General features: G+C 45.8%; 1 protein-coding gene across 3 annotated transcripts in view; it reads left to right on the top strand.

The window, feature by feature from the left end:
- CCNI (cyclin I) overlaps positions 1-20001 on the top strand; it is a 57315-nt gene that overhangs the window by 13641 nt on the left and 23673 nt on the right. The window contains exons 1-2 of one of the 3 annotated variants that reach the window (XM_083756744.1): positions 9253-9367; positions 16628-16784. The exons of 1 other annotated variant lie outside the window; for it this stretch is intronic. In XM_083756744.1, the coding sequence (XP_083612870.1) occupies positions 16671-16784 (114 nt within the window). In that variant the 5' untranslated portion in view covers positions 9253-9367; positions 16628-16670. Of the gene's footprint in view, positions 1-9252; positions 9368-16627; positions 16785-20001 lie in introns of those variants that run through there. One more of the 3 variants, XM_083756743.1, reaches the window with a different exon arrangement.

Here is a 20001-nt window from a genome sequence, read left to right on the forward strand (position 1 = left end):
TGATGGACTGACTGTGACTGATTGTCAGTTAAATTCAGAGGACAACCTTGAGCTAGGTTAAGAGCGTTGAGAACTTTAGAGATGAAAAGTCACTTGATCTAGGGACAACTGGCATATATATTGCTGTTCCTATTCCTACCTCTTTTTCTTAATGTTGACACAGACGAGGAAGGAGCAGGACTTTTTCAGCTCAAGGGTATAGAGGTATATAAAATTAGGCATGGAGGAAGCAGATTGAGAGAAGTGTTCACTCCCCCAATCTCTCATAATACTGGGAACTTAGGCTCATTGAATGAATCTGGATGGTGAGAGTTTCCAGACAGACAAAAGCAAACACCTCTGCACACAGCTCATGAAAACTGCTACGACAAGTTATAGCGACGGCCGTAAACTTTGACAGCTTTAAAAGAAAGCTCAATAAATTCATGGAGGACTGACAATTGATGGGTCCTAGCTATGATGTTAGACCTCCGGGTTCAGTACACAGTGTGCCCAGTGCTATTTTTTCTAGAAAAGGAGGTGTTTGGCGCTCACCATGAACTTATTGTTGTTAGCCGCTTTGAGCCTGGCTTTGGCTGGGGAGGGCGGGATATACCGTAAATAAAATTTTATTATTATTTATCATTATTATTATCTCTTGTTCTCTTAGAATGGCAATGGCTCCCACTTGACAGGTGCTGGAGCTGAGCTCCGGTGAGCTCTGGCTGAAAAAAAGCCCTGAGTATGCCTTTGAATGACCATTGCTAGAAGCCACAGATGGGCTTTTTTGGTGGTGTCACCCTTGAACCAGAATGCTGGATTAAACAGGCCTTTAGTTTGATCCTTCTTACGTTCTTCTCTCATACTTGGCATTTATATAATGGTGTTTTTTTTGGTCTTGTTTCAGTTTCTTAACCATCCTTGAAAGAACCTAATAAGGCAATTCGGTATTCTTTATCCTCCATATTGGAGATGTGAGACTAAGGCAATGGTGGCAAGCAGTTTGCCTTATTGAATTGGTGACTGATGTGGGATTTCAACCAAGGGCTTCCCAGCTGATGTTCGAGGCTCTTCGTCAGCTCATTGGCTTGGGTCCCCGGACAGAAGGAAGAAATCTCCTTGGCAATTAACTCTGAACGTTTCCAGTGAGGGGAACGGAGTTCATCTTTCAAAGTGCCGAACAGCCTTTAGTTGCTCTGCATGGAAGCCTGAGTTCATTTACAGAACCCTAGAACTGCAGAGTTGAAAGGGACCACAAGTGTGATTTTGTCTAAACCCCTGCAATGCAGGAATCTTTGGTCCAACATGGGGTTCGAACCCATAACCCTGAGATTAAGAATTTCATGCCACAAAGACTGAGCTAATAGGAAACTGCCATTATTATTATTATTATTATTATTATTATTATTATTATTATTATTTTATACCCCATCCATCTGGCTGAGATTCCCCAGCCACTCTGGGTGGCTCCCAATCAAGTGTTAAAAACAATACAGCATTAAATATTAAAAACTTGGGATAAAACATCCCCTACCACTCTCTGGAAGCCAATTGGATCCATTAAGTAGCGGGGGCGGACCATCCGAATCGGTGCCACCTCCATGCAGAGGGGAAGGGTCGCGGAGAAGTCCAGTTGCACCAGGAAGTGATCTTTATACCATTGGTCCATCTAGCTCAATATCGTCTACACAGATTGGCAGCGGGTCTCCAGTTTCTCAGACAGGAATCTCTCAATTTTACCCGGAGGTGCTGGCTGGGACGTCCTGCATAAAAAGCAAAATCTACCACTGAGCTAAGATGTGTGTCTAGATGTTGCCCTTGGAACTCTGGTGGTGTCCAATCCTCTGGTCGGAGGCTAGAGAGCAGTGTTAGAAATTAGCCAGGCGCCAGGTGCGTTTTGCAATTGGCACAGGTTCCGATTGTGACCAGTGGATGCCAGGTGGGCGACTGACATCTCCCATCTGGCTGGCCTCTCCGGCTTTCTTAAGCAGGTAAGCAGAAAAGCTTGTTTATTGTGTTTTTCTCTGAGGAGGACATGGTTCACACACCCCTCCTCAGTTAATCCCGACAACGACCCTGCGAGGTAGATTAAGAGGTTGTGACTGACTCCAAGGTCACACAGTGAGCTTCGTGCTTCAGTGGGGATTTGAACCCTGATCTCCCATGTCTTAGTCCAGCCCCCAACCACTACACCACACTGGCTTCCTGCTGCTATTTGTTTTGTTCTGGATTGTTTTATTTGATGTTTTAATGCGTAGTGAACCACTTTGAGATCCCCCCACTTAAAATATAAAGCGTCATAGAAATGAAATGAAGAATAGTAGAAATACTGTATTTTTCGCCCTATAGGACTCACTTTTTCCCCTCCAAAAATGAAGGGGAAATGTGTGTGTGTCCTATGGGGGGAATGCAGGCTTCAGGAGAGCCCCACCGCCAGCCCCACAAGCTCGGGGGACAGCGGGGAGGCGCAGCGCGCCTTTCCCGCTGTCCCCCGGCTTGGTTAGAAGGCTGGCGGGGGGGAGAAGCCTGCTCCTCCCCCTCGCCAGTCCCGCAAACTCGGGGGACAGCGGGAGAGGCGCTAACCCCTGACTTGGTTAGAAGGCTGGCGGAGGGCTTCCCCCTCCTCCAGCCCCGCAAGCTCCCAGAGCGATGCCAAAGCTACACGCAGCTTCGGCATCTCTCTGGGTCCCGTTCTGGCTAGACATTCTGTCGGGGTGACCGTAACCCAGGTTTAAGGTGCCCTTTGGCGATGAGCTATATCTGAATTTCTAACCTCTAGACAGTGGTGTGTGTGAGTGCATGTAGAAAACAGCCTACTGCACAAAGGTAAAATTTGCATCGCTTGCTCCACCCAGTTTTGCTTCTGGCCCCGTCCACCACTGGCATGTGGCCCCGGAAAGATTGCCTAGAAGGGGATGTGGCCCTTGGGCTACAAATGGTGCCCCAGTCCTTTCACAGATGCTCTGAACGTGGTCCTTTCATGACACCTCCCCGGCTGGAGAGGTTTTTAAATCTGGGAAGTTGACACCCAAATATCAGCTGCACTGAATAGCATGGTAAGAGTTGGGGCAGGTCTGGTGGCGTGATGGAAATGAGCCCAGGAGTTGTGAAGTATTGCCAGGACATTTCATAGGTGTTCTTGAGAGCCAGGCCAGAGGATGAGTCATCGTGAACAAATAGCAAGAGCTTACGTTTTACGTGCCAATCTAAATAATTGCTTCCTATTTCATGAACCTCGATGGCATGCCATTAAGACGCTGGCTGAATTTTTCAGCTTGCAAGAGGTGAAAAACTCTTTTTTCTTCCAAGTGCAAATAATGCATCTCATCCTCCATAATATAAAAAATTGGGGAAATGTATATGTCTACAATGGGTCATCATTTTCTTCTGCACAATCAGGGCTTCAAAATTACTTACTTATTGTATTGCTTTACAGTGGTACCTCGGGTTACATACGCTTCAGGTTATACGCCTCAGGTTACACACTCCGCTAACCCAGAAATAGTGCTTCAGGTTAAGAACTTGGTTTCAGGATAAGAACACAAATCGGGGTTCGGCGGCGCGGCAGCAGCAGCAGGCCCCATTAGCTAAAGTGGTGCTTCAGGTTAAGAACAGTTTCAGGTTAAGAACGGACCTCCAGAACGAATTAAGTACTTAACCCGAGGTACCACTGTATAGCTGCAGTCGTACAGATGCTTACCTGGGAGTGAGTCCTACTGAATTCACCGTGGCTTACTTCTGAGTAGACCTATCTAGGCTTGCGGTGCTAGAGCACAGACTTCAGCATGCTTACTTAGATGTAAGCTCCGCTGTGCTTGGTGGGGCTTGCTCCTTGGTAAGCGTGCATAAGTTTGCAACTCACATTGCTTATATCCTAAGCATCTTTAGCCAACAGTGCGAATGGCGAGAGCAAAGATGAGATACAGATTTAACGGGTGGGGCATTCACACTTTACTGCTCAATTTCCACTGTCTTGAATCGTCTTTTTTAAAGATGAAGACATCATCACATATTTTCAATTCCTGTATTTTTCACTCGATAACACTTACCTGACCATAAAACGCACATAGTTTTTAGAGGAGGAAAACAAGAAAAAAAAAATCTGAATGAAACAGTGGATGTATCATTTTTGTGCTTCATGCTGTGGCCACAGACATGTGATCTGATGGTGAATTTGGGGTGACCCAATGCAAAGATCCTGAGGATCCATGTGGATCCGTGCTTTGTAACCACGTTTTAAGTGGGGCGGGAAGGAAAACCATAGAACCACATTCGCTCAATAACATGCACAGAGATTTCCCCTTACTTTTTAGGAGAAAAAATCTGTGTGTTATAGAAGAGAAAATATGGTAGCTTCATCTATGTAAAAGCATTTTTATACCACTTTATATTTTAAAATATCCAGAGCGGTTTATAACTACTCAGAGCTGTTGGGGGTTGAACCTGGGACCTTTTGCTTGCAGAACAAACGCTCTGCCATTGGGCTGTGGCTGCCCACTCTCGAAGAGAAGGCTGTGTGCCCGCTTTTGACTGGCACCGTGGAACAGGAGCCTTGCAGCCGCTTAGGATCGCAAGCAAATGAAAATAAATTCCCCCTCTGCCCCAAACCCTCCTTTTGCATGAGTGCCTTTTGAAATGCTAGACATAATTCCTGTTTTCTTTTTAAAATTTTACTTTTTAAAGCATGCGTCTGATCAAAATCTGTATGATCAAAATCTCTGTGCGTATGTATTATATATATATATATATATCTGGAAATTAGTTGCAGTCCTCGGGCAGGTTGGCAAGTCGCCAGGGCAATCCTCGGCTCTACAGAGCCTGTGCTTTGCATTGACTTGAAAATCTCCCTTTTTAAGTGCTTGCATATAGATGCCCCCCTCCCCCTTTCTTGCTGATTTACTTTCCTAATACAGACCTGAATCCTTCTCTGTGTCTTCCATTTGGCAGATGTTCAATTTAGAAAACTGGCAGCGGGCTCCAAGATTAACCTTTTTTTATTTAGATTAGGAGAGGCTGGCGGTCTCTGCCTGCCTGCTTTCCCCTCCCTTCTAAGGGTCCTGGGATTTGCCTGTGAAGAGCAGTGTGGGAAAATGCCCTTCGGGTGTCCCAGGGCATTGCTGGAGCACATCTGCTCCTTCTGAGCACCTGCTGAGGTCTTGGGGGGGGGGGGGAACCAACCCCAAGCAGCTGGGTCTGGGATCAGCCTCTAATCCCAAGAGAGGAAGGCTGGAGACCACTCTCCGCTCATTAACATTAAGGCACTTTTGCAAATGCTTCTTTGGAATGAATGGCAGCTGGGAGTGTGGGATTGGGATTGGTTTTTTATATACTACTTGACTGCAGAAAAAAACCAACAACCTCAGGGCGGATTACCCCCCAAAAGATGAAACCATAAACTATTTGCTAAAATATTCACAGCCATAGTGGTACCTTGGTTCTCAAATGCCTTGGTACTCAAACAACTTGGAACCCAAATACTGCAAACCCAGAAGTCAGTGTTCCAGTTTGTGAACGTGCTCCGTTTTGAGTGTTGTGCTTCTGATTTGAGTGCCACGTTTCCGTTTTGAGTATTAACACTGTGGTCTGTTTTTGCTATTTATTTTGCTTTTTTGTGTGGTTTTTTTGTTTTGTTTTTGTGACTGCGTGGAACCCAGTTCAGCTGCTTATTGATTGATTGATTGATTGATTGATTGATTGATTGTGTGACTGCAGTACCGTATTTTTCGCCCTATAGGACGCACTTTTCCCCCCCAAAAAATGAAAGGGAAATGTGTGTGTGTCCTATGGGGCGAATGCAGGCTTTCGCTGAAGCCTGGAGAGTGAGAGGGGTCGGTGCGCACCAACTCCTTTCGCTCTCCAGGCTTCAGGAAGCTATCTGCAAGCCTTGGGAGCCCGGTGGGAGTTCCCGCCGGGCTCCCAAGGCTTGTGGACAGCAGCCTGCTCTTGGGGCTGGGCTCGGGGGAAGCTTGGGCTCCCCCCCCCCAGCCCCGCGCTGGGGGGGGGGAATAATTTTTTTCTTTATCCCCCCCCAACTAGGTGCGCCCTATGGGCCGGTGCACCCTATAGGGCAAGAAATATGGTACATTGTTTATTGCTTTCATTTTATGGATCAGTGGTCTTCTTAGATAGTAAAATTCATGTTAAATTGCTGTTTTAGGGGTTGTTTTTAAAAGTCTGGAATGGATTAATCCATTCTGCATTACAGTAGACCCTCCAGTTATGTACCGCTCTGGATACATCACCTTCGGGTTATGAATGAGGCAAACCCGGGTTTCGCCGCATGTGCAGAAGTGCTCTGCGCACGTGCGCAGAAGTGCTCGGTCACGGCACTCGTGTGTGCAGAAGTGGTGCCTCTGCCTACGGACTTTTCGGGTTTTGGACAAGCCCCCAGAATGAATTTAATTCGTATCCGGAGGGTCCACTGTACTTTCTATGGGCAAGCACACCTTGGTTTGGGAACGCTTTGGTTTGGGAACGGACTTCCGGAATGGATTAAGTTTGAGAACCAAGGTATCACTGTAATTCGAAGGTTAAAACTGCAAAATAATAGACTAAAACAAATCAAAGGGGGAGGACAGGACTAGTGGGTTGTTCTTATTTTTTATTTTTATTATGTAATTTGTATTTATATATTGGGATTTTATGTTGTAGGCGCCCCAAGACCAGTGGTACACAAATTTAAATGACAACAAGAAAAAATCAAAGCTCATACAAACTTTCCAAGCATCTAGGCAGGCATGTCTAAATACGCACTGCTTCAGCAATGGCTGAAAAGAATGCAGTGAAGGTTTTCCTGCCTGATATCAATAAGCAGGGAGTTCCAAAGTTGCCACATGAAACAATCAAGTTCTTACTGATGTGCAGGTAGTATGCGGAACCGCTGGCCTAAGGAGTCGACTGGGCATGTATGGAGCAAAGCGATCTCACGGGTTACATTTTAAAACATAACAAGGTGGTGTATGGCTTACAGACAGCGGTTTCCCTGACATTTCCTTCCCTGGTTATAAGGCCGTGTTCTGTGTTCTTAGACTTCCACTGTAGTGGTTTGGGAGAGAAGTGTCCTGCTCTCTTGCAATCTTACTTTTGCCCGTGGAAGTAAAAAGGTACCTCTACTCTTTTACCTCAGTTGCTCAGCAGGAATAGATTTGTTCCCAGCCTCTTGGATTCTCACAGATGAATGGAAAGTTACTGGGATGGCAATCCTTTGCACTGGTGTTTATTTGTCCTTTATTTCTCCCTGGTTTTATTACAGAGTAAGTTAATTTAATCTTGTTTATTTAATAACTCTGTTTTTTGCAACAACATTTTCTTGTGTTTTTTTTTTTTTTTTGCGTCAGCATAATTCCACTGCCCCTCCCAGTGTGTCCTGAAGTCCTCCCCACCGAAGAGACCTCTCTCTTCCTGTGTAATGAATGAAGCATGTGTTGGGTTGCGTGCGTGTTTAAATAGTAAAGGACCAAATTGGCTCGGTTTCCCGGTTAACATTTAACTTGCGCTCTGAGGCTTTCCATCTGCTGCAGGAATTTCTGAAATTGCTATGTTTCTCCTGCCTGATCCCTGGTTGCCCCAATGATGGTTGTACATCACGGGCTGGTTGGACGCAGAGGAATGGTGGAAGGAACCAGCTGGGGAACCCCCAAGAGAGGAAGGCTCAGAATCTGGGCAGTGGTAGTAGGAGTGGTCAGAGGAAGAAGAGGAGGTGTCAGAAGCTAAAGAGGCAACAGGGCTTGGTGAGCAGGGAGAGTCTGTGGCAGAGAGCAGTCCAGAAGCTGAAGAAGCTGAAGAAAGGGAGATGAGTCAGGTTGGTTAATAATAATAATAATAATAATAATAATAATAATAATAATAATTTATACCCCACCCTCCCCAGCTAAAGCCAGGCTCAGGGCAGCTAACAAGCAATAATAAAAACAAGTTGAATGAATACAACTGGAAAACAAGTTTAAAATACAACATTAAAACATTGAAACATTAAAACGCAGCCTCATCACAGGAGGAGAAAGGAAACAAGAAAGAGGGGGAGGGAATCAAATTGACTCCCAAGTCAAAGGCCAGGTGGAACATCTCTGTCTTACAGGCCCTGCGGAAAGAAATCAGATCCTGCAGGGTCCTGGTCTCATGAGGCAGAGCGTTCCACCAGGCCAGAGCCAGGTGAAAAGGCCCTGGCTCTGGTTGAGAAGAAGCACAGGGGTCTCCCGCTCCTGCTGTGACCAGCTCCCCTCCTGCCTGGTCTGCCAGGACCAGGAGAGGCATGAAGAGGGAGGAGGAAAGGCAGGCAATGCTAGCATAGTCTCAGATTGCCTGGGTAAAACCCAGGAGAGGAGTCGTCTTAGGCAGCTGTGGGAAGGCTCTGCATCTGCCTCATAGGGGCAGATCTATTGAAGAGGAGTTTCTGTGCACTATAGACCTGGCAGACCTGAGCACATCCTGTTTCTTCTAATAAAGAAGTGGTGGTTTAGTGGTGGCTTGCTTCTGACACCCCCTTCATTTCAACGGAGCTTGCACAGGAGAAATCCCTGCTTGACCTTGCTCGAAGAGCTTGACTGGACTTCACCTTCCAGGGGTCCTTTACCTTTTTACAGCATTCAAGCACAAAAACCCAATTACAGTGGTACTTCAGGTTAACATTTTAATTTGTTCTGGAGGTCTGTTCTTAACCTGAAACTGTTCTTAATCTGAAGCACCACCTTAGCTAATGGGCCTCCTGTTGCCGCCACACAATTTTTGTTCTCATCCTGAAACAAAGTTCTTAACCCGAGGTAATATTTCTGGTTTAGCGGAGTCTGTAACCTGAACTGTCTGTAACCTGAAGCGTATGTGACCCGAGGTATCACTGTAAAAGCAAGGCAGATTGTCACAAAAGGGGCTAGCCGTTCGAAAAAGCAATAGGTAAACAGCTGCAAAGGCCTGTTGGCATAAAACGATCTTTAAGAGATTCCTGAGAGTCAGAAAAGCTTGTTTGTGGCATTTGCACATTACGTGTGTGCGCACTTAAAATACCATTTGCAGCGTAATGTCTGAAGCAGTCCTGAGTATTTATTAGACCGGCAGCTATCTCCTTTTGCAAGATGCATGCGGGCAAGAAGTGAGATGTTTTGCATCATCACAGGAACTGACCCAAGGTGGGGAGTGGTGATATGACACAGGGAACTACTCTCCCTCCCTCCCTCCCTCCCTCCGTGAGTCACCTCATCTCTTGCTTCTCCTTGCGAGTGACTTCCTGTCTCTGCCCTTCTGTATAAAAGCAAAAACGCCAGATTGCCCCTGACTTGGAAAAATGGCAAGAGCAGAGCGGCAGAGGCCTTGAAAATATGGGAATCCCCGCAGAAGCCTCAAGAAGGTCGCTAGGAAGGAAGGCATGGACTCCCACTGTTCACAGGAAGCCGAGGTGAGGGGCAGACCTTAGGTGCACAGGTGAGGCCACGGGTGGCCAAGGTTTAAGGGTGGTGTAGCAGTTAGAGCGATGGACTGGGTTCAAATCCTTAACAGAGCCACGAAGCTCACTGGGTGGCCTTGGGCCAGTTGTTCAGCCTCGGCCCAGTCCTACTTCAAATAATAATAATAATAATTCATTATTTATACCCCGCCCAGCCACTCTGGGCAGCTTCCAACAAAACACTAAAATACAATAACCTATTTAACATTAAAAGCTTCCCTGAACAGGGCTGCCTTCAGATGTCTTCTGAATGTCAGGTAGTTGTTTATCGCTTTGACATCTGATGGGAGGGCGTTCCACAGGGCGGGTGCCACTACCGAGAAGGCCCTCTGCCTGGTTCCCTGTAACTTGGCTTCTCGCAGCGAGGGAACCGCCAGAAGGCCCTCGGCGCTGGACCTCAGTGTCTAGGTAGAATGATGGGGGTGGAGACGCTCCTTCAGGTATACTGGACCTCAAAGGGTTGTCGTGAGGATGAAAAAAGGAGTAGGCGAGGAACTGCATGCACCAGCTTAAGCTCCTTGCAAGAAAGGCATGGAGGTATAAAATGCAGCAATAAAACAAATTATTCCTGGTGATCTGTTGCCGGTCAGTGTAGACAACACTGATTTAAACAGACTGAAGATCTCCTTCCAGTGCTACAATTCTAAGATTCTGTGACCCACAAATTCCCGACTCCTGCTGCGTTGGCTGGAAGGGGAGAAGGCTGCCTGCCTTAGATCATTCGACAGATATCTTTGCAAACCACAATGGAGGCATCAGGGAGTTTTTGGCTTTTTTCTGGTTTCATTTGTGGAGTTCTGTCAACTCCAAAAAGAACCAGTCTGGTCAAAAAGCAAAGCAAAACTAGCCCAGGTTCCTTTTTATGCTGCGAAACAAAACACAGCAGGGTGGGAAGTTCCCTTAGTTCCCTTTGTTTCCAACAGAAGTCACGCCATGGAATGAACCGAAGGGAATCTTCTCCCCCGTTTTATCATCAGGGAAGCTTAATCATTACTTTCTGTGTTTGCAGTTTTAGAGTGCTACTCTCTTTTTTAAAAAAGTCAGTTTTATTAAATTTTCCACTTTAACAATCCAATCCAATCACATTAAATATTCCACATTATACATATGTTGTTCTTGTTTAGTCGTTTAGTTGTGTCCAACTCTTTGTGACCCCATGGACCAGAGCACGCCAGGCACTCCTGTCTTCCACTGCCTCCCGCAGTTTGGTCAAACTCATGCTGGTAGCTTCGAGGACACTGTCGTCCTTTGTTGGACACATCTCGTCCTTTGTTGTCCCCTTCTCCTTGTGCCCTCCATCTTTCCCAACATGAGGGTCTTTTCCGGGGAGTCTTCTCTTCTCATGAGGTAGCCAAAGTATTGGAGCCTCAGCTTCAGGATCTGTCCTTCCAGTGAGCACTCAGGGCTGATTTCCTTCAGAATGGAGAGGTTTGATCTTCTTGCAGTCCATGGGACTCTCAAGAGTCTCCTCTAGCACCACAATTCAAAAGCATCCATTCTTCGGCGATCAGCCTTCTTTATGGTCCAGCTCTCACTTCCATACATCACTACTGGGAAAACCATAGCTCTTCCTATACGGACCTTTATCAAATAATCCGAATATTCTGCCAAATTATAAATTTTTAATAGGACTTCCCATGCTTCAAGTTCGGGCAACCAGGCTCCCCAAATTGCAGTGTATTGGGTTAGCTGCTTAGAAAAGCAGCTTTGGGGGCAGCAAACTGACCCCCTCCCCCCTCCCCAAAAAAGCTCAATATGCTAAGAGGAAGTTTCAGTGTGAACACAGCTGGATAGTAGACTCCCTGCTTAGAAACCAGTCCATCTCCGCATATGTCTGTTTGGAACATGTGGAATGGGGTGGGGTTAGGGCAGCCCCAGCCGGCCCACGGCCAGCTTGCAGATGTACAAGATCTTGTTTGCAAAAAAGCCTACAGTGCAATTCTGCCTTGCAAAAATGGGTCATCCTAGTGCAATCCCCTCGCGATGCAGGAATCTCAGCTAAAGCATCCAGGACTATCCAACTTCTGCTTTAAAGCCTCCAAGGAAGGAGTCCACAACCTCCAGAGGGAGACCGTTCCTCGGTCAAACATCTCTCACTGTCCGAAAGTTCCTGCTGATGTTTGGTCGAAATCTTTCAATTCAATTCAAGTCCCACCTTCCAGAGCAGGAGAAGACAAACTTGTTCCTTCTTTGAGTGTGGTGGCACCATATTTTGGAACTGCCTGTGTTATCCACACCAGGTAGGCTCCTTCCCTCCTCTTAAAATGTTGAGAGAAGTTGGGTTTGTTTTATTTCTTTTTAGCTACGGTAGATTTGTATTATTTCTTGGATCATTCGGTCATATATTTTTTTAATCAATAGTTTAAATGCTTTGCTTAGACGCAGGGGTCGGCAAACGTTTTCAGCAGGGGGCCGGTCCACTGTCCCTCAGACCTTGTGGGGGGCCGGACTATATTTTGAGGGAAAAAATATGAACGAATTCCTATGCCCCACAAATAATCCAGAGATGCATTTTAAATAAAAGGACACATCCTACTCAGGTAAAAACACGCTGATTCCCAGACTGTCTGTCGGCCGGATTTAGAAAGCAATTGGGCCGGATCCGGCCCCCATGGCTTAGAGGTTTTCTCGCAATCAAGTAAATGCAGTTTTTTAAAAGTGTAATAATCTAGTCCCACATCCCTTTCTCAGGGGACCAACCAGATGACACTGGGTAGCCCACAAGAAAGATTTAGCACTCTCTTCTATTTGTGATCCCCAGAAATTGGTCCTCAGAGCTTTAAGGCACGTGTTCAATTATATGCAAGTTGGCCTTTGTTCAAATCAGTTCTCAGGGTTTTTGGTTTATGAAGTTGCTGGACTGTTAAGATCTTCTGCAGATGCCTATTTTAAAAGTCCCTTGCTGCAGTCGCTTAGGGCAGGGATGGCCTTTGTCCTCCAGATGTTGCTAAAACAGAACTGCCATCAACCCCAGCCGCCCTTGCAAGTGGTCAGCAACATCTGGAAGACCACACCCTCCACACCCTGACCTATGGCCATTTTAAAAACTCTTGTCTCTACAAGATTAATTTGGTGTATAAAGATTTCTCTCAACGAACTTTGTGGAGATGGAAAATTTTGTCTTGCAATGTTGTTGTGCTAGAATTGTCGAGCCCAATTCAAAGTGTCCAGTATACCTGAAGGAGCGTCTCCACCCCCATTGTTCAGCCCAGACACTGAGATCCAGCACCGAGAGCCTTCTGGCGGTTCCCTCATTGCGAGAAGTGAGGTTACAGGGAACCAGGAAGAGGGCCTTCTCGGTGGTGGCGCCCGCCCTGTGGAACGCCCTCCCAACAGATGTCAAAGAAATAAACAACCATTTGACATTTAGAAGACACCTGAAGGCAGCCGTGTTTAGGGAAGCTTTTAATGACTGATGTTTTAATATATTTTTAATCTTTAGTTGGAAGCCACCCAGAGTGGCTGGCGGAGTAGAAATAATAAATTATTATTACAGTGGTATCTCGGGTTAAGAACTTAATTCGTTCCGGAGGTCCGTTCTTAACCTGAAACTGTTCTTAATCTGAAGCACCACTTTAGCTAATGGGGCCTCCCGCTGCTGCCGCCGCACAATTTCTGTTCTCATCCTGAAGCAAAGTTCTTAACCCGAGGTACTATTTTTGGGTTAGCGGAGTCTGTAGCCTGAAGTGGCTGTAACCCGAGGTACCACTGTACTATTATTATTAGTTTGTTTCCAGTGCCGACTTTCATCATTTTGTGCTTGCCTGAAAGCAGGCAGAGAGAACGCCGTTTCGATCCTACAGGTGCACCCTGGCTATTTGTGAATCTCACAATTGCAAGCTTTGTCAGCAGCTTGACCAAAGAGCTGGCCAACTTCCTAGGCGTCCGATTTCGCAACCTGGCAGAAGCTTTTCCAAGCTGAACGTGCTTTCCCACGGACCTCGGCCTGCAGCCTCGGGTTCCTTTTAACCAGAGTATATTTATTGCAGTGGGGGAAGGGAGGCAGGCAGTGCATGTGGTGAACAACTGCTGGGGGGCATGGATGGGGGTATGGGGAGGGGCACGCATCTGACCTGGATGGCCCTCTTATCATGGATGCTTTAGTTGAGATTCCTGCATTGCACGGGGTTGGACTAGATGACCCCTGGGGTCCCTTCCAAGCAGGGTGGATAAAAATAAAATAATAAGATTTTTTCAATTTCAAATTGGATTTTTAAAATAAAATGCTTTTGTAGGAAAAACCTTTCTGAAGCTACTTTTCTATTTAAGTTACATTATAGTCCATAGGCTATTCATCAGGAAATAAGGATGTGTTTTGTGTTTTTCATGTGAGCTAAAACTCAGTCTAAGTAACCACATCAGTTAACAAACATGAATACATATTCTATAACGTTATTGTTTTAGTTAAATAAATTGTTTAAATTGTTATTAAGGCCATGATTATTTTTCTCCTTCCAATAAAGTACAGCAGAAAAGTTGTCCAAATATAAACAGTTAACTTTTTAAACCTCACAATCATTTCATAATTACCTGTCTATGTATTTCTAATAGTGTAACCAAATCAGTAATTTTTGATTTAACTGTAAAAGCTACTCTGAACATTTATTATTCCAAAAATGAAACCTTCCCCTGGTTGTAAATATTAAGATTATACCAGCAAGAACGAGTCTTTCTGTAAATAATAATAATAATAATAATAATAATAATAATAATAATAATAATAATATCAAGTCTTACTAACTAGTGATTTAAATCATGATTTGAATCGATTTGATTTAAATCAAATCCACCCTGCTTCCAACTCTACAGTTCCATGATTCCATGACAGCTGAGTTGCTGTTGCATATAGAGAAGGGGAGGTCAGTGCAGTGCACACACACCGGCAGAGCCATTCCAGCATTCCTGCCGGCGTGTTTGCTCTGCGCCCAGCCCCCCCCCCCAACCCTCTGCGTCCCAGCAAGCAGCAGTGACTTGGCTGCTGGGAGGTCAGGTGAGCGCCACCACATGAAATCTGGGGGCCAGTTTTAAGCTGACTTGCTGAACAGACCCAAACAGTTGGTTTTATATAACTTAAATTAGCGATCGGGAGCCAGTGCCCTCTCTGTGGCTGGACTGCAGTTCCCATCATCCCCGGAAAAGGGCCACAGGGCACAAGGGTCACTGCGTCTGGCTGTTAACCAGAAGGCCGGTGGTTCGAACCCAACCATGGGATGACAATGGACAGGATTCCTGCCTTCCAGGGGTAGATGACCCTTGGTGTCCCTTCCAACTCTACAATTCTGTGATATTTAAGTTCTCCAGCCCTGTTGGAAAACCTAAGGACACAGACTTGTTGAAACACTCTGCTAAGGTGTTTTTAAGCCAGAAAGTATATCTGTCCAAAGTTCACTTAGTTCGGGGAATGGTGGTGATATGTGGAAAACAGGAATCTTATATCAATGTCTCCCACCCCCTTCTGTTACTTATAAAGGAATGTCCAGGGGTGATGGATGTAAAAGTCCTATTTCAGATGGAATAAGTGTAGAGTAAGGCTGGTGCAATGTTGAGAAACTCCAGGGCTCACAAAGTGGAATCGGAAACTGTGGCTTGAAGTGGGTGTGCAAACCATGGTTTGCGCTACATATGGTTTGTTGCAAACTACAGTTCACGGCCGCCGTTTCCTCATCAGACGCCGGCACGTAGTGGAGGAGACAGGAGCAGGTGCAGAAAGTGTGGAGAGAACGTAGAAACTACCAATGAAACTACACCTGAAAGCAGACACACACCTTCAAAACTTGATTTGCCAGTTGTCGATTTGGAAGGTTGCGCTGATTTTTTGGCACGGGGACTGAGCTGGGCCTCTTTCTAAGTCGGGGGCAAAGTCCCTCTTTGCATGTAGGGATTTAAGAGCAGAAATTCCATTCAGCTGGAGCAAGCCGGTCTCAAAACGCTGGAAAAACAAGCTTCCTCCTTTGAACGGTTTTGCTGTCCTTCTAGAATCCTGCTTTTTTGGCCAGACCTGAAGCTCAACTCTCTCATCTCATAGAATATTCCACATGCTGACATTCGAGGCTGCGTTCCAGCTGGCTGCTCTTAGCAATTTCAGATTGAAAAGGGGGGTGGCATTTTCAGGGAGGTGTGCCCGGGCTCTTAAATGCACAGAAAAAGTCTCAGTGCCAAACCAGTATAGCGTAGCACTTGTTGCTGACCAGTCTGCAGGTACAAGGCAGAATCCAAATCTGGGCACGGCAGATTGTGTACTTAGGTGTCATAATTTCAGTTGGCTGACTTACACATTTTATGTTGGGACTTCCCACTGACAAATGCAGAAAAGCAGAGGCGAAAACAAGGCTTGGCCTTCCTTTGGACCCGTGTGCAGCAATTTAGAGCTTGCAAGACCCAGAGGCTTGCCGGCCTGGGCTTCCCCATTCATTTCAATGGAAGATCCAGCACTGCCCAGGTATTCTTTTGAATTTACTGAATGGTCACATCCTCTGGATTCCCCCCCCCCCACTTTACTATGTTTGCTAGCTGTTTTTCTACTTAAAAGCAACTCAGCTGACATGCAGGTAACAATGAATGAAATGTACAGTAAACGATGCATCATTTAAAAAAAAAAACACTTTTTAAAAAAACAAAACAAAAACTCCACCGAAACCTTGAGAAGAGCCATAGATAGCTCAGTGATAGAGCACCTGAATTGCATGCAGAAATTTGGGTTACTGCAATGCATTGCATGTGAGCCAGAAACCAGAGCTTTTGTAATAAGTTTGGCTACTTATTGGGGTGCCCAAACCACGTGCCCATTGCATCTCTTAAAAGAATTCAAGGTTTTGCAGACAGCTTACCCAAAGATGTGCCTTCTCCCTTTCGTTGGCTGTTCAAGATGTGCTGATACAACCAGACCTTCTGCTTTTAGTTCCAAAAATCGGTGTTGATGGCTTTACGTTGCCTGGCTCACCTGTTGTGTTTTGCGATAGATTTGATTGATATTCTGACTTGCCTTTTGCTTCTGTATTTGCCTGTATGCCGCTTTGTAGAATAAAAGGAGGTATAAAATGCACAAGTAAACTATTTGCAGATGCAGCTCTCAATAGTTCAAATATTGTTAAAACTGTTGGGAGTCAGAAACCTTTGCTGACTTGCTGCAAGTCATCCAGAAATCTACCAGTAGACCAGATCAACGATTTTGGCCCACCAGTAACTTTCTGCTATGTTCTTTTTCCTTTGCAGGTAGCTGTATCCAGTTGGGTGGCCGGCAGTCCCTCGGGGTACCATGAAGTTTTCAGGACCCCTGGAGAGCCAGAGGTTGAGTCTCCTTCTGGAGACGGCAATCTCTAGGGAAGCTCAGATATGGAAAGTGCACCTGCGCAGAATTCAGCCCAGTCAGGTAAAGTTGGGTGGGTTAATTTGTCGGTTTAGCGCAGGGTTTTCCAAACCAATGTGAGTTCACTGACCCCCTTCATGAACTTGCAAAGTTGTCCTCAACCCCAGTGCAAACTCACAGGCATTGGAAGTGAAATAAAGTTAAGAAATACCTAAAGTTAAGAAATACCAGTACATTTCCGAGCACAATTCAAAGTGTTGGTGCTGACCTTTAAAGCCCTAAACGGCCTCGGTCCAGTATATATGAAGGAGCGTCTCCTCCCCCATTGTTCTGCCCGGACACTGAGGTCCAGCTCCGAGGGCCTTCTGGCGGTTCCCTCACTGCGAGAGGCCAAGTTACAGGGAACCAGGCAGAGGGCCTTCTTGGTAGTGGTGCCCACCCTGTGGAACGCCCTCCCATCAGATGTCAAAGCGATAAACATCTACCTGACATTCAGAAGACATCTGAAGGCAGCCCTGTTCAGGGAAGTTTTTAATATGTGACATTTTAGTGTATCTTTCATCTTTGTTGGAAGCCGCCCAGAGTGGCTGGGGAGACCCAGCCAGATGGGCGGGGTACAAATAATAATAATAATAATAATAATTATTATTATTACTATTATTATTACTATTATTATTATATAAGCAACACTTCTTAATCATCGATCACCATTACTTAGAAATCCTGAAATGTAAAAAATATGGACTATCGTTGTACTGTGGAGTCATCTTATTAAATGCAGAGGTTCCTTGCTGGGAGGGGAGGTGCATTCTGTTTTTCTGAAGCTCATAGTTCCTTATTAATTTGTTCACACTACACCTGAAGGAGTGTCTCCACCCCCATCTTTCAGCCTGGACACTGAGGTCCAGCTCCAAAGGCCTTCTGGTGGTTCCTTCACTGCGAGAAGTGAGGTTACAGGGAACCAGGCAGAGGGCCTTCTCGGTAGTGGCCCCCGCCCTGTGGAACACCCTCCCACCAGATGTCAAGGAAATAAACAACTATCTGACTTTTAGGGAAGTTTTTAATGTTTGATGTTTTATTGTATTTTTAATACAGTTGTACCTTGGAAGCTGAACAGAAGTCCATTCAACTTCCAAAATGTTTGACTTCCAAGGCTTCCTGCAGCCAATCGGAAGCCGTGGAAGACCCGCCAGACGTTTGGCTTCCAAAAGAATGTCACAAACCGGAACATTCACTTCCAGGTTTGCGGCATTTGGGAGCCAAAACGTTTGAATGCTAAGGTGTTCGTCAACCAAGGTACGACTGTATTTTGCCCAGAGTGGCTGGGGAATCCCAGCCAGATGGGTGGGGTATAAATAATTCTTCTTCTTCTTCTTCTTCTTCTTCTTCTTCTTCTTCTTCTTCTTCTTCTTCTTCACACTATACATAGGAAACATTTCCCCCACCCCAAGCCCTTTTTGATCCTAGTCTTTATTCACCCCATATAAGGGGGGAGAGGGTCAATATTAGCTACTTTGAGAAACCCTAATATCAGGAATTTTCAGGAGCCACCCCACATTTTCAAGAGACTGGGGGGGGGGGGGAATGGCCTTTAACATAGCTTCTTTTCAAGTAGCTCCACCCATTCAATCAAGAGGTCCATTTATTTATATTGAGGTGGGACCGTGACGTTTAATTCATCCTCATGAGTAATGCTTTGTTTGGGGAGCGGATGCACAGCGCTTTAAAGAACAGGCTGTGCTGTACGGCTACAGTTGTTAAAACATTCCTGCAAGGAGCACACATGTGGAACAGCCTAATTGATGTTGACTCCCATATTTATTGGATTACTAAAATTCACACTTAAGGAGTTGACCGCTGCTGGGCAACAGTTTTGGAAAATGCCTTACGCTCGATTACTGTAGCTGCCTAAAGGCTCCTGGTATTTTGCAGAACAGCAGGAATTTAGATTTGCGCAATTAAAGTGGATTAAGGTGACCCTACCACAATGAATCCACTTTTCCCCCCGATACGAGAGTCCATGAAAACGTCTTCGGAGAACATGGCTTGCCAAAGGCTCTGTTGACTTAGTAAGATTTGCCCAAAGGCTCAGGAGACACCTGCAACATACATTTAAAATACTCGTCTACTGCTCCAAACAGTCATGGTTTCACCCCAAGAATGCTGGAAACTGTAGTTTGTTCAGGCTGCTTGGGAGTTCTTAGGATACCTCTGTTCTTCCCCTCTCCTTCCCTGAGCTGCAGTTCATAGAATCATAGAGTTGGAAGAGACCACAAGGGCCATCGAGTCCAACCCCCTGCCAAGCAGGAAACACCATCAGAGCACTCCTGACATATGGTTGTCAAGCCTCTGCTTAAAGACCTCCAAAGAAGGAGACTCCACCACACTCCTTGGCAGCAAATTCCACTGTCGAACAGCTCTTACTGTCAGGAAGTTCTTCCTAATGTTTAGGTGGAATCTTCTTTCTTGTAGTTTGGATCCATTGCTCCGTGTCCGCTTCTCTGGAGCAGCAGAAAACAACCTTTCTCCCTCCTCTATGTGACATCCTTTTATATATTTGAAAATGGTTATCATATCACCCCTTAACCTCCTCTTCTCCAGGCTAAACATGCCCAGTTCTCTGTGAGGAGATCTGGGGTCTCAGCACCCCCAGCAAACCACAGTTCCCAGGATTTTTTTTTCTGCGGAAAGTCATGACGGTTCAATGTATTTTTAAATGCATAGTGCAGGAGGGGCCAAAATTTGATGAGAGCATCTGGAGGAAGACTTAGGATGAGGCACGATAAGGTGTTGTTGGCAACAACTGGATCTGTTCATTGCTTTAGGCCTTGTGGAGAAGGGCATCATGATAGATTGTTGTTGTTTAGTCGTGTTCGACTCTTCGTGACCCCCTGGACCAGAGCACGCCAGGCACTCCTGTCTTCCACTGCCTCCTGCAGTTTGGTCAAACTCATGCTGGTAGCTTTGAGAACACTGTCCAACCATCTTGTCCTCTGTCGTCCCCTTCTCCTCGTGCCCTCCATCTTTCCCAACATCAGGGTCTTTTCCAGGGAGTCTTCTCTTCTCATCAGGTGGCCAAAGTATTGGAGTCTCAGCTTCAGGATCTGTCCTTCCAGTGAGCACTCAGGGCTGATTTCCTTCAGAATGCATAGGTTTGATCTTCTTGCAGTCCATGGGACTCTCAAGAGTCTCCTCCAGCACCATAATTCAAAAGCATCAATTCTTCGGTGATCAGCCTTCTTTATGGTCCAGCTCTCACTTCCATACATCACTACTGGGA

The sequence above is a fragment of the Podarcis gaigeae genome (genome assembly GCF_964106915.1).
Source record: "Podarcis gaigeae genome assembly, chromosome: 9".
Lineage (NCBI taxonomy): Eukaryota > Metazoa > Chordata > Lepidosauria > Squamata > Lacertidae > Podarcis > Podarcis gaigeae.